Source organism: Lissotriton vulgaris, chromosome 8, assembly GCF_964263255.1.
Source record: "Lissotriton vulgaris chromosome 8, aLisVul1.2, whole genome shotgun sequence".
Taxonomy (NCBI): Eukaryota; Metazoa; Chordata; class Amphibia; order Caudata; family Salamandridae; genus Lissotriton; species Lissotriton vulgaris.
The window spans coordinates 777,756,850-777,768,902 of record NC_141696.1 but is presented as its reverse complement, the minus strand read 5'-3'; the positions used below and the strand labels follow the sequence as shown (position 1 = coordinate 777,768,902).

At 43.7% G+C, this 12,053-nt stretch overlaps 1 protein-coding gene across 1 annotated transcript in view; it reads right to left on the bottom strand.

The window, feature by feature from the left end:
• The window catches only part of IL1RL1 (interleukin 1 receptor like 1), a 370,274-nt gene that overhangs the window by 207,803 nt on the left and 150,418 nt on the right, over window positions 1-12,053 (bottom strand). Inside the window, exon 3 of the mRNA XM_086933380.1 lies at window positions 9,090-9,270. Coding sequence (XP_086789506.1) covers window positions 9,090-9,270 — 181 coding nt within the window. The remainder of the gene's footprint in view (window positions 1-9,089; window positions 9,271-12,053) is intronic.

Below are 12,053 nucleotides of genomic sequence, written 5' to 3'. Positions count from 1 at the left end.
TTTTTCCCTTGCAATTTCCCATAGGTGTTTTGAATACAGCTACAACCCGAGCCGCTGGACGGAATTACACCACGTTTGGTAGAAAATAAGCTTTTAGTCCAGAAAGAGCCAGGTCCCAGGGGCTTATTAATATATAATATGGGGAGGTGGCACGTGTGCCCCCCCCCCTTCCTGTGGCCAATCTTGGGCGCAGGGACTGCCACATCCCCAGGGCAGGCAAATTGTTATGTTTAGTGGAGGGGCTGTGCGATCCCCATCTGAAGGCTCTTAAGAGCCTTAAGCACCAACAACTTCTCAGGGACTTGTTAAGAAACTGAAGGGTGTCTGTGCGGAACCCTGTCAATTGCCCTTGTAGACCCCGGGGACCATCACCTCTCTGGCGCCACACATGCAATTTAAAGGGAAGGAGGTCGCACACCCCTCTCCTGGGCCATTTTTGCCTCAGGGGACAACCACCTCCCTGGGTCTGGCCCGAATATGACAAATGAGTGGGGCACTCAGCCCCCTCCTGGAGCCATTAATGGCCCTAGGAACCGCCACACTCCAGGGCTGGCCCCTGTGTCTTGGGTTGCCTACAGAAACTCACTCTACAATACAGCCACTCACAAACCAACTCAGTTAACCAAGCACCCACTCAAACAGCCACTCACTCACCCATACAGCGACTGATACACCCAGTTACTCAAGCATACAGCCACTCACTCACCCATACATCTACTCACAAGCCCACTTATTCACCCAAACAACTACTCACACACCCACTCACAGGACCTTTATAGCCGCCCAAATCAGACTGCCACTAACACACAGAGACGCACAGTCACACAACCACTCACATAAATTATGTTAGAAATGGTATCACTCATTAACAGTACACAAGGGATAGCAATTTAGCTTATGCAGTAGCTTAATATATATCTTTAACTCTAGGAAACGTTTACAGAACACTGACACTCACTGGATGATGTCATCACAAACCATGCCATGAATGAGGTAGCATGTGAGGTCATAAGCAGTGTATTGTGGGGCGTAAGTTATAGTTATCTCAGGTAGCTTTAACTGCTATATTTCACTGGTTTTGTTCGAGTGAAATGTGAGCCTAACTGTAGCATCCCTATATGTGTGTGTGTGTGTTTGTGTGTGTGTATATAAATAAGTCTTGTTGAGGTATGTAGATGTGGAGGAAAGAACAGTCATTTGTCATGGTAAGTATATAGAGGTAACAATAGATGTATTATTCTAAAGTACCATATATATCATCATGGTATAGAGAAGGTATATCAATGGATAGAGGTAGCCAATATTCTGCTGTTTATAGTTTTGTAGATGAATATTTGTCACCTCAATAGTCTAACATCCAACCCTCATGATAGGGGACGCCTGGAGTAGTAGGGCTGGATTGGAAGAAAGAAGCTAGAAATATGGGAATAGAAATGTCTTTTAGGTTTAACAGACTTCGGAGGTAAGCTTCATAATGAGAAATAGACAAGGCAGTAATTTACTATTGTTGTAATAGATCTATTTTATAGCAGACAATAAAAAATGTTTGCATCTTAAAGTTCTATACTATTTATATTCATCCATGTATGAGTGGTTGTTCTTGTTCACCTGATAAGTTTTTGACATTACTATGATCTGTGTGTCTAGCACTTATTTATAGATGAAGTTGCTCCCAATTAACAGATATTAATTTAGTGTCCTCCCTATCTTAAACCAATCCTCTTGGAAAATAATGCAAAAGTTCACCATCTGTTGGACCTGGCGTCCTCTGCAATGTCTCCCCTAAACTTTAGCTTTCCTCCTCCTATTTTTGCTGAATTATTTTTTTGCTGACCTTAGCACTCTGTGCACTTTACCACTCCTAAACTGGGCTAAAGTGCGTGTGCTCTCTCCTCTAAACATGGTAACATTGGCTTGTACCCAATTGTCTTATTTAAAGTGGCACTGCACATGCCCATGGCCTGGAAATTAAATGCCACTAGTTGGTCTGCAGCACTGATGGGGCCACCCACTTAAATAGTTGTTTTAAATATGTTTCAGACCTGCAAATGCATCCTGTGTGTGCAGTTTCTAACTGCCATATCAGCCTGGCAAAATAAACCTTTTGCCAGGATCACAAATTCCCTTTTTATACATATAAGTCACCCCTAGGGTAGGCTCTGGACAGCCCAGAGGGCAGGGTTCAGTGTATTTAAAAGGTAACTTTACGTTTTACAAAACTCCAGGTAGTGAAAAACTCTTTAATTCATTTTTCACTACTGCATGGCCTACCTCTCCCATAGGATAACATTGGAGTTACCTAATTACATTTTATAAGTGTAAACACCAAATGGGAACAGCTGACCCTTCATGTTTGATATGTCTGGAATCAATTCAAAATCCGAACCTATCGAGAAGTTGGGTTATAAATTGCTATTCTGAAAATGGCACTTTTAGAAAGTTGACATTTTCTTGCCTTAGCCATTTAGAGCCTGAAGCCTGTCGCTGGTCACATGACTGGTGTAGCTGACAATTGAGCTTCATGTATTTCTCCTAGACAGCCACACACAATAGGGAGCTTAGGTGTGCCTCACTGGGCAATCACTGGCAAGATGGGAGTGAAGAGATGGGCACAGTCCCCCATTCACCTGAATAGTCTGTGTACCGCCTCCACACAATGGGCTGCATACTCTCCGGTAGTTAGTCTGGAACCAGGGCAGTGGATGCAGGATGCCTTGGAACTGCAAATTGAAATCTCTAAAAGCTTCTCCCCCAGTTCAAAGGCACAACTGGGTATAAATACTGTACCTCAGAGACCACCACTTCAGTACACTTCTAGACCTCTGGATACTCTGCCAGGAATAAGGACTGATGTGCTGCTGAAGGACTGCTACTCTGCTGGATTCTCGCTTTGCTGTGCTGGTCTGCTGCCGCTTGCATAGGTGAGAAGGATAGGGCCTGCATCTCTTGAACCCAGAACCCAGAATGACTCTAAGGGCTAGTAGAAACCTCAGGGAAATTAACAGGCTTCCAACAATCTTGCATCTGCACCTAGACTTTGACATCTGAGTGTCTACTCTGCCAAGTAATCCACCCCACTCCTGGACCTTTGGAAATGAGTTTCACCAGCCTCTGTTGATGCAGTGGAACCGATGCTTCTACTTTGCTGAGCAGCGCAACCTCGAGCAGAACCGACACATCTCAGCTGCTGGGTGGATTAGACCCTTTGCAAATATCTGCATCACAAATGCAACCTGTGATGCCTTCAAAACCACTACTGTGCAATGCACCCTCGGTACAGGCCCTCGAATCTTTTATCGACAGCAGGTTCGACGATGATGCCAGACTGTGCAACGCAGCCTCGCAGCTCATCGGATGAGATGCATTGCCCCAATTGAGCTCCGCATCCTCAATGTCTGACTTCACATTGCAAACCTTATCAACGGGACCCTCAACAACAATGCAGGCCCTCACATGCGGCCTCACCACATCTGAAACACACATTGCTTGGGCTATGCAAACACATCTTTGATGCAGATTCACTCAATGCTTTGCAAACTAGGATTAATTGATGCCTTCAAAACCACCACTGTGCGATGCATCCTCGGTACAGACCCTCGAATCTCCAATCGACAGCACTCGACGATGATGCCAGACTGTGCTTTGCAGCCTAGAAGCTCATTGGATCAGATGCATCGCCCCAATTGCGCTTCACATCCTCAATGTGTGACATCACATTGCAAAGCTCATTAACAGGACCCTCAACAACAATACAGGCCCTCACACTGCAGCCTCACCGCAGCTTGAAACACACACCGCTTGGGATACGCAAACACATCTTTAACGCAGATTCACTCAATGCTCTGGAAACCAGGATTGAATGTATTTTTGTTCAGCAGGCCTCATTGAATCCTTGTGGTCGGCCCGCACTCCATCGTGGTTAGACTGAACATGTTCTTTTACAACAACAAGGGACCCCAATAGTATCAGCGAAGGACCCTGGGGAGCTTATTATACAAAAACAACAACGGTCCCAAGCAAGGAGACAGAAAATAGTAGGAAATAAATATAGACCCAGTCAGTTCTATATTGGTGAAGACATGCCCAGCCGGACCGAGGTCTTCAAAGTTTATACTAAATTAGGAGTTATAACACAAAGTAATACCTTCAACATTTCACTGGTGTGGGGCACAAGCCTGTACCCAACCACATCAATACATAGACACAGACACAACATGAAAAGGGCTTGCAAGGTAAGAGCAGCAGTTTCTGTAGAAATCCAGTCATACAGAAAAAAATTTGTAGGTACCATTACATAGCATTGCATAGAAATTCATTACACAAGTATATGGTACTTTAGGTCGACGGCGTTTCTGACCCACTACTAAATAATGGGGTCCATCATCAGGACAAAATAATAATTGCCTTTAAATATAAGCCTCTTTTGCCTATGGAAGGAAGGAAAGGGGGAACAGAAGTACATTTAGTTTTAACAGAAATACATATTATTATCCAATCATTTGGTGACAGTTGTGTAGTGATTATAACCACTGATTTACTGATAACCCTGATTTACGAAGTGGTCTGCTAATCAACATTAGCCTATATATTGAGGTGAAGGTTCACAAAAACGCGAGTGATATTCATAGTGAAGGGTTCACATGCGTGTGGCCAAGTGACAAGAACCACAGTTTCTAGTGATACTTGGTAGCAGGCATACAACTATAATGCCCGATTTGTGAAGTGAGTTGGTGGATTGTTTACATTGCACAGCATTTAGTTCGAGAGAGCAGTGAGCAATTGTACCAGTGCCACACTTTAGCCGGCGCAGTGAGAAAGGTGAAATTCAGAATTATCTATTTCAAGAAATTGCGCAAGCTCACCGCAGGGCGTATTGGTGAGAAGCTCACAGTGGAGCATGAAGCAATTTGGGGCCAGCGGAGCCAGGGTCTGGAAGGAATTGCCAGGGACTTGGGTAACTAGACAAAGGAAAAAATATAGCATGGTTCAGCCTGGGCTGAGAAGGACAGATGGCTGCTGTGACCGGAACCCAAATAATTTCGGGGGGTGGATACGTCATGATGCTTAGAGAAGGGCTCAGGGGGGGAGAAGAGCATGGTGGGCTCGCTTACCGAGATAGAATTGGATTTTCTTATGGTCTCGGGACCATGGGGCGGAGCAACCGTGGTGCCTTAGTTCCGCTTGGTACCTGTATTAATCAAGGTACAGTGTTAGAATCCATGAAGTTTTGCAATTGGAAAGTTCAGCCCGAAGTCAGGAGTTATGCTTACCGCAATCTGGATGGTGCCGGTAAGCGCCGAGTCGCGCTGGGATCATGGAGCCAGGAGTGGCCTGTGAAAAATTAAGTCCGTTAGAACAACCGGGCTTATGCTGGGGAATCAAGGCGGCGCGGGCATAGAGCAAGGTGCGGTCTTACCGGGTCAGTCGGCTGGAATCGAGTTCCTGGCTGGAGGTGTCATGTGACCGACACCATTATAACGAGATTGGCCATTGGAGCTGGATGGAGGCATAAAAATAGAAGAGGGACTACGGGACAATATCCATATTAGGAGTAATCCGAGTTGGTGGTTTTCATGAGACCGGCAACTCGTTTATGGAAATAAACGAGGGGCTGAGTTAAAATAGCCATATTAGGAGGCTAAGGAAATTGAATAGTGGCCATGGACATGGAATCAGAAATAAAGGACAAACATAGAGTGCAGGAAGTGCAACCATGTGACAATTGTGACAGTTAAAACAATTTGCAGAGTACATAAAATCAGGAAGGGGCATTTTAGTATCATTTTAAGTAGACAGATATTTATCCAGGTGAGTTTCTTCGAGAGGATTCATAAGGGTACAGAGCAAAGTTCAAATTAAAGTGGCCCAGTCCTCTTGCTGGTTAAGTCCAGAGTTGAGACTGTCAGTCCTTATTATCCATTTTAGCTCTTCCTTGTTGAGCATTAGATTAAGGTCACCTCCTCGGGATGGTATTGTCACTTGGTTTATCACTGTCCACCGGATATCATTTTCTGTGTGTTGTTTGGTGATGAAATGCTCGACCAAGGGAGCATTAAGAGTCCCGCAGCGTATTCTGCTTCTGTGTTGAGATATTCGGAGCTTGATTTTTTGTTTGGTCTGTCCCACGTAAATGAGATTGCAGGGGCATAGGATAGCATATATAACATTGCAGCTGTTACAGTTGGTGAATGTTTTCAATAAATTTTTAATCTCATTAAATACAAATTCTTTACCCTCAATAGTAAAGTCACACACCACACATGTACCACACTTAGAATGGCCCCTAAGAGGTGTTGTGGCCCAGTGGTCATCAATCGTTCTTTTTAGGGGGGTAGTGGATGGGAGAGCAGCTCATTCACCAACTGTAACAGCTGCAATGTTATATATGCTATCCTGTGCCCCTGCAATCTCATTTACGTGGGATAGACCAAACAAAAAATCAAGCTCTGAATATCTCAACACAGAAGCAGAATACGCTGCAGGACTCTTAATGCTCCCTTGGTCGAGCATTTCATCACCAAACAACACACAGAAAATGATATCCGGTGGACAGTGATAAACCAAGTGACAATACCACCCCGAGGAGGTGACCTTAATCTAATGCTCAACAAGGAAGAGCTAAAATGGATAATAAGGATTGACAGTCTCAACTCTGGACTTAACCAGCAAGAGGACTGGACCACTTTAATTTGAACTTTGCTTTGTACCCTTATGAACTCCTCTCTAAGAAACTCAACTGGATAAATATCTGTCTACTTAAAATGATACTAAAATGCCCCTTCCTGATTTTATGTACTCTGCAAATTGTTTTAATTGTCACAATTGTCACATGGTTGCACTTCCTGCACTCTATGTTTGTCCTTTATTTCTGATTCCATGTCCATGGCCACTATTCAATTTCCTTAGCCTCCTAATATGGATATTTTAACTCAGCCCCTCGTTTATTTCCATAAACGAGTTGCCGGTCTCATGACCACCACCAACTCGGATTACTCCTAATATGGATATTGTCCCGTAGTCCCTCTTCTATTTTTATGCCCCCATCCAGCTCCAATGGCCAATCTCGTTATAATGGTGTCGGTCACATGACACCTCCAGCCAGGAACTCGATTCCAGCCGACTGACCCGGTAAGACCGCACCTTGCTCTATGCCCGCGCCGCCTTGATTCCCCAGCATAAGCCCGGTTGTTCTAACGGACTTAATTTTTCACAGGCCACTCCTGGCTCCATGATCCCAGCGCGACTCGGCGCTTACCGGCACCATCCAGATTGCGGTAAGCATAACTCCTGACTTCGGGCTGAACTTTCCAATTGCAAAACTTCATGGATTCTAAAACTGTACCTTGATTAATACAGGTACCAAGCAGAACTAAGGCACCACGGTTGCTCTGCCCCATGGTCCCGAGACCATAAGGAAATCCAATTCTATCTCGGTAAGCGAGCCCACCATGCTCTTCTCCCCCCCGAGCCCTTCTCTAAGCATCATGACGTGTCCACCCCCCGAAATTATTTGGGTTCCGGTCACAGCAGCCATCTGTCCTTCTCAGCCCAGGCTGAACCATGCTATATTTTTTCCTTTGTCTAGTTACCCAAGTCCCTGGCAATTCATTCCAGACCCTGGCTCCGCTGGCCCCAAATTGCTTCATGCTCCACTGTGAGCTTCTCACCAATACGCCCTGCGGTGCGCTTGCGCAATTTCTTGAAATAGATAATTCTGAATTTCACCTTTCTCACTGCGCCGGCTAAAGTGTGGCACTGGTACAATTGCTCACTGCTCTCTCGAACTAAATGCTGTGCAATGTAAACAATCCACCAACTCACTTCACAAATCGGGCATTATAGTTGTATGCCTGCTACCAAGTATCACTAGAAACTGTGGTTCTTGTCACTTGGCCACACGCATGTGAACCCTTCACTATGAATATCACTCGCGTTTTTGTGAACCTTCACCTCAATATATAGGCTAATGTTGATTAGCAGACCACTTCGTAAATCACGGTTATCAGTAAATCAGTGGTTATAATCACTACACAACTGTCACCAAATGATTGGATAATAATATGTATTTCTGTTAAAACTAAATGTACTTCTGTTCCCCCTTTCCTTCCTTCCATAGGCAAAAGAGGCTTATATTTAAAGGCAATTATTATTTTGTCCTGATGATGGACCCCATTATTTAGTAGTGGGTCAGAAACGCCGTCGACCTAAAGTACCATATACTTGTGTATGGAATTTCTATGCAATGCTATGTAATGGTACCTACAAAATTTTTTCTGTATGACTGGATTTCTACAGAAACTGCTGCTCTTGCCTTGCAAGCCCTTTTCATGTTGTGTCTGTGTCTATGTATTGATGTGGTTGGGTACAGGCTTGTGCCCCACACCAGTGAAATGTTGAAGGTATTACGTTGTGTTATAACTCCTAATTTAGTATAAACTTGGAAGACCTCGGTCCGGCTGGGCATGTCTTCACCAATATAGAACTGACTGGGTCTATATTTATTTCCTACTATTTTCTGTCTCCTTGCTTGGGACTGTTGTTGTTTTTGTATAATATAGACTGAACATGTGACTTTGTCCCAGTTCGATGCACCCAGTTATCCATAGTTGCTGCTTACGCCCTTTGGTAATATTTTCTAAACACTTTAAAATGTAATTTCTCTGGTTCTTTAAATTTGACTTTTGTTATTTTGGCATTGTTCTATTCATTAAGAATTATTCTTTTGCTCTAACTCTGCAGAGGGCCCCTTTTGTGGTGTGTTTTCACTGTGTTGCACAAATACTTTAACCAATGCCTCTGAGTTAAGCCTGGCTGCTCTGTGCCAAACTACCTGAGGGTTGAGCACAGGGTAATTTAGGGTTTGCTTATGAATTCACCCTGAGAAGAATTGTGGGTGCTGCTTGAGAAGGGTTTCATCCCAGAGATCATCCCTTGGTTAGATCTTTACTTAATCATTACTAGAAATATTTACTTTCAGTGGCTTATCACATTTATTTGACCGTATTTGTTGGATGTACAAAAGGTAAACAATGTGGCTGTAATGCTAAAGGTACAAGCAAATGAATATATATTGGTTTCCTTTTGCTTACTTTGTACCACTTGACAGGTCCTTTAACTCTGTAGTTTTCGGCGATGGTGCAGGGAATTTCAGCAGTAGCTTTGTTCTCTTCTTTATGCTTGTAAAGCGTCTTTTGGTTGTAACAAAGACCCGTAGAGAGCTCATGGACATACAAGTGATATCCCTGCCGCCATAGCTCAGAAGTGTTGTCCCTAATAAAGAATAGGAAAAATACAAGTCAGTTACATTAGTGCTAATGGATATTGTTATGTAGATTTGTGAAGCAGGAGCTTTACGAAAAAGGCACCTGTTCCAGTCAAGTAAAAACGATTCCATTGGCTGATAATACAGTTTCCACTCTGGTCCTACAGCTATGGAGCATCCCCATTGGTCCATGTAACACATATCAACTTCCTCCCTGTTCTAGACAAGTAAAAACGTTTCCATTGGCTGATAATGCAGTTTCCATTTCCTGTTTTAGTAAAAACGATTCCATTGGCTGATACTGCAGTTTCCACTCTGGTCCTACAGCTATGGAGCATCCTCATTGGCCCATGTAACACTTATTAACTTCCTCCCTGTTCCAGTCAAGTAAAAACAATTCTATTGGCTGACAATACAGTTTCCACTCTGGTCCTACAGCTATGGAGCATCCCCATTGGCCAATGTAACATATATTAACTTCCTCCCCGATTCAGTCGGTACCTCCCCCTCGGCTCAGGATCAGTCCAGGGGCACCAACGGACAGGTGAGGAAGCGACGCCAGCCAAGCTCATGCAGCTCTCTAAAGCGAAGTGGTTTCCTACTTGTAAATGTGGCGTATTTGTATAGCGCGAACAGTGACCCGGAGGCATCCCGGCGCTTGTACTCCTACCACAAGGGAACCCCTCCTGGCTTTTCCTTGTGGGATGTCCACTCCTGGGCATCCCATGGTGAAACCAGGCATCCCTTGTGTATCAGGGGGTCTTTGTGGAGACTAAGCAAGCTATTGCCCAGAGTTGCAGCGTGGGACCCATGCTTAGAATCGGCACTGAGGCGAGAATATCCGGTCAGAGGAATTTAAGCCCGATACCTGCCGAGGCGGGAATCGAACCCTGGTCCCTGTCCAGCGTTCTGCATCAAGGTCTGCCGCTCTAAGCATTGAGCCACACTCCTCCACATACTTAGGAGAGCGTTCATTTTCCAGCTTTACACAGCGAAGCGTTTCTCTATTTCCATTCTTAGGAGAGTGCTCTGGATATCAGCACATAGGCTGTTGGATTACAATTACAAAGCGGAGTTTGATGAGCTCCTTATGTATTATTGATACTAAATGAACTAGGTTCGCTATCAGCCAGCCTTAAAGAGCTTTTTTCACTGCTCTTACATTGATATATTGTTAGAATCAGAGATTTGTTACTAACTGTGTCTCACTCACACCGCAGCCCTTGCAGTTGCAGTCTGTCATGTACTCAGAAACAATGCCTAGGTTTTTAGCACTTTTTGCCAGTGAATCATTAGTATGGATGTGATCTAACCAGACACCCACTATTCTATTTCACGAATTAGAGCGGGCCTCCAACCCTGAGCAGTGGCCAGGAAGAGGTGAGGCTTTCTCCCAAGCATTTTTGGGTGAGTAAAAATAAATAAAAAAACATATTTCTATCGTTTTGGAGAATGACCTATTGGCATAAAGAAACATATGACGCAAAAATAATAGAAATGTGTGTCTGTGTTCTACCTATTTGTTGTCCCTTGTTGTGTATCTTCCTTTCTAGGAAAGAATCCTAAATACCTTATGAAACAGACATCCCCCCATCTGGAAAATCCAATGTACGGTAGGATGTTTTGTATCATTAATTTGTGTTATTTTTGCTTTTCTCACTAAGCTTAGGTCAAGCTTAATTGCAGTAGTGTTCAAGAGGTCCTGACGAAAGCTGGGTACACTTTCCTACAATGGCTGAAACATGTTGACCAAATACCATCCTTAATAGACAGTTATTGTGTCAAACTGTCTCACACTCATTTTAATCTTGACACCATGATTTTTCCTAATGAGGTTTTCCTTAAATCATGGTAGCCAATTTTACATCTCACTTTTTGATTCTTTTTGCACACTTTTTTCTCACTGCAATTTAACATCCCACACCATTCCAAACAGATTTGACTTTTGGTACGATCCATCACTGGTGGTTCCTTGGGTTTGGAGAAGCACATAATTCCAACAGGTGTGTGGCTCCTTAACCGGACCATCTTTGGTTCTATCCCAGATGATGAAGCTCTGCCATATGGGTGGGCTGATGGGATTCATTTCCTTTTTGTTGTACACACCTTATAGGTAGACACAGAGTCCGTCACATTTTTCTTTGCCCCCATTAGTTGTACAGACCATTGACAGTCCTTTTGTATTGTTACCACAAACGACTAGCCAAAAATGGTAATTCTAGAATATAGACACTTGCCTTGGTATTTTTTAGTGCAAAAGGTGCAGTGGTACCCAGCCCTGGGTACTGAGTGATCAACTGCACCTCAATTATAGCTGTCCTTTATCACCAAATTAATGGGAAAAAAAGGGTCCATTCTTGATTTGCTACTGTATGTAGAAGCCTCCTACATTACTGTCTTTTTTGTGAGAACAGTGGCACAAAACTAACAACAGAATAACCAACACCTTCGAAGCACACGAATCAAATGCTCTTATCTGAGGTAAATTATTGTTGACTGACCAGTGTAGTTGACGTGAGCCTTCACAAAGTTCCTTCAAGTTGATCACCGCAGCCCACCGCACCCCACCCCCTCCCTGCCAGAGTGAGATATATATTTTACATATTGAGAGCAAACAAAAGCAAAAAGGCTAAAAACAGGAATGCAAGTTTGGCGCTACAATGTTACCTTGCGAGTGAGATGGTATAAAAAAACAGAAAAGTGTATAAATGCGTAAATCAGTGTGTCATAGCAAGCTCTAAATTCTTTTTCTAGTTGCTTAAACTAAAGCTTTGGGGCCTGAAAACGAGGC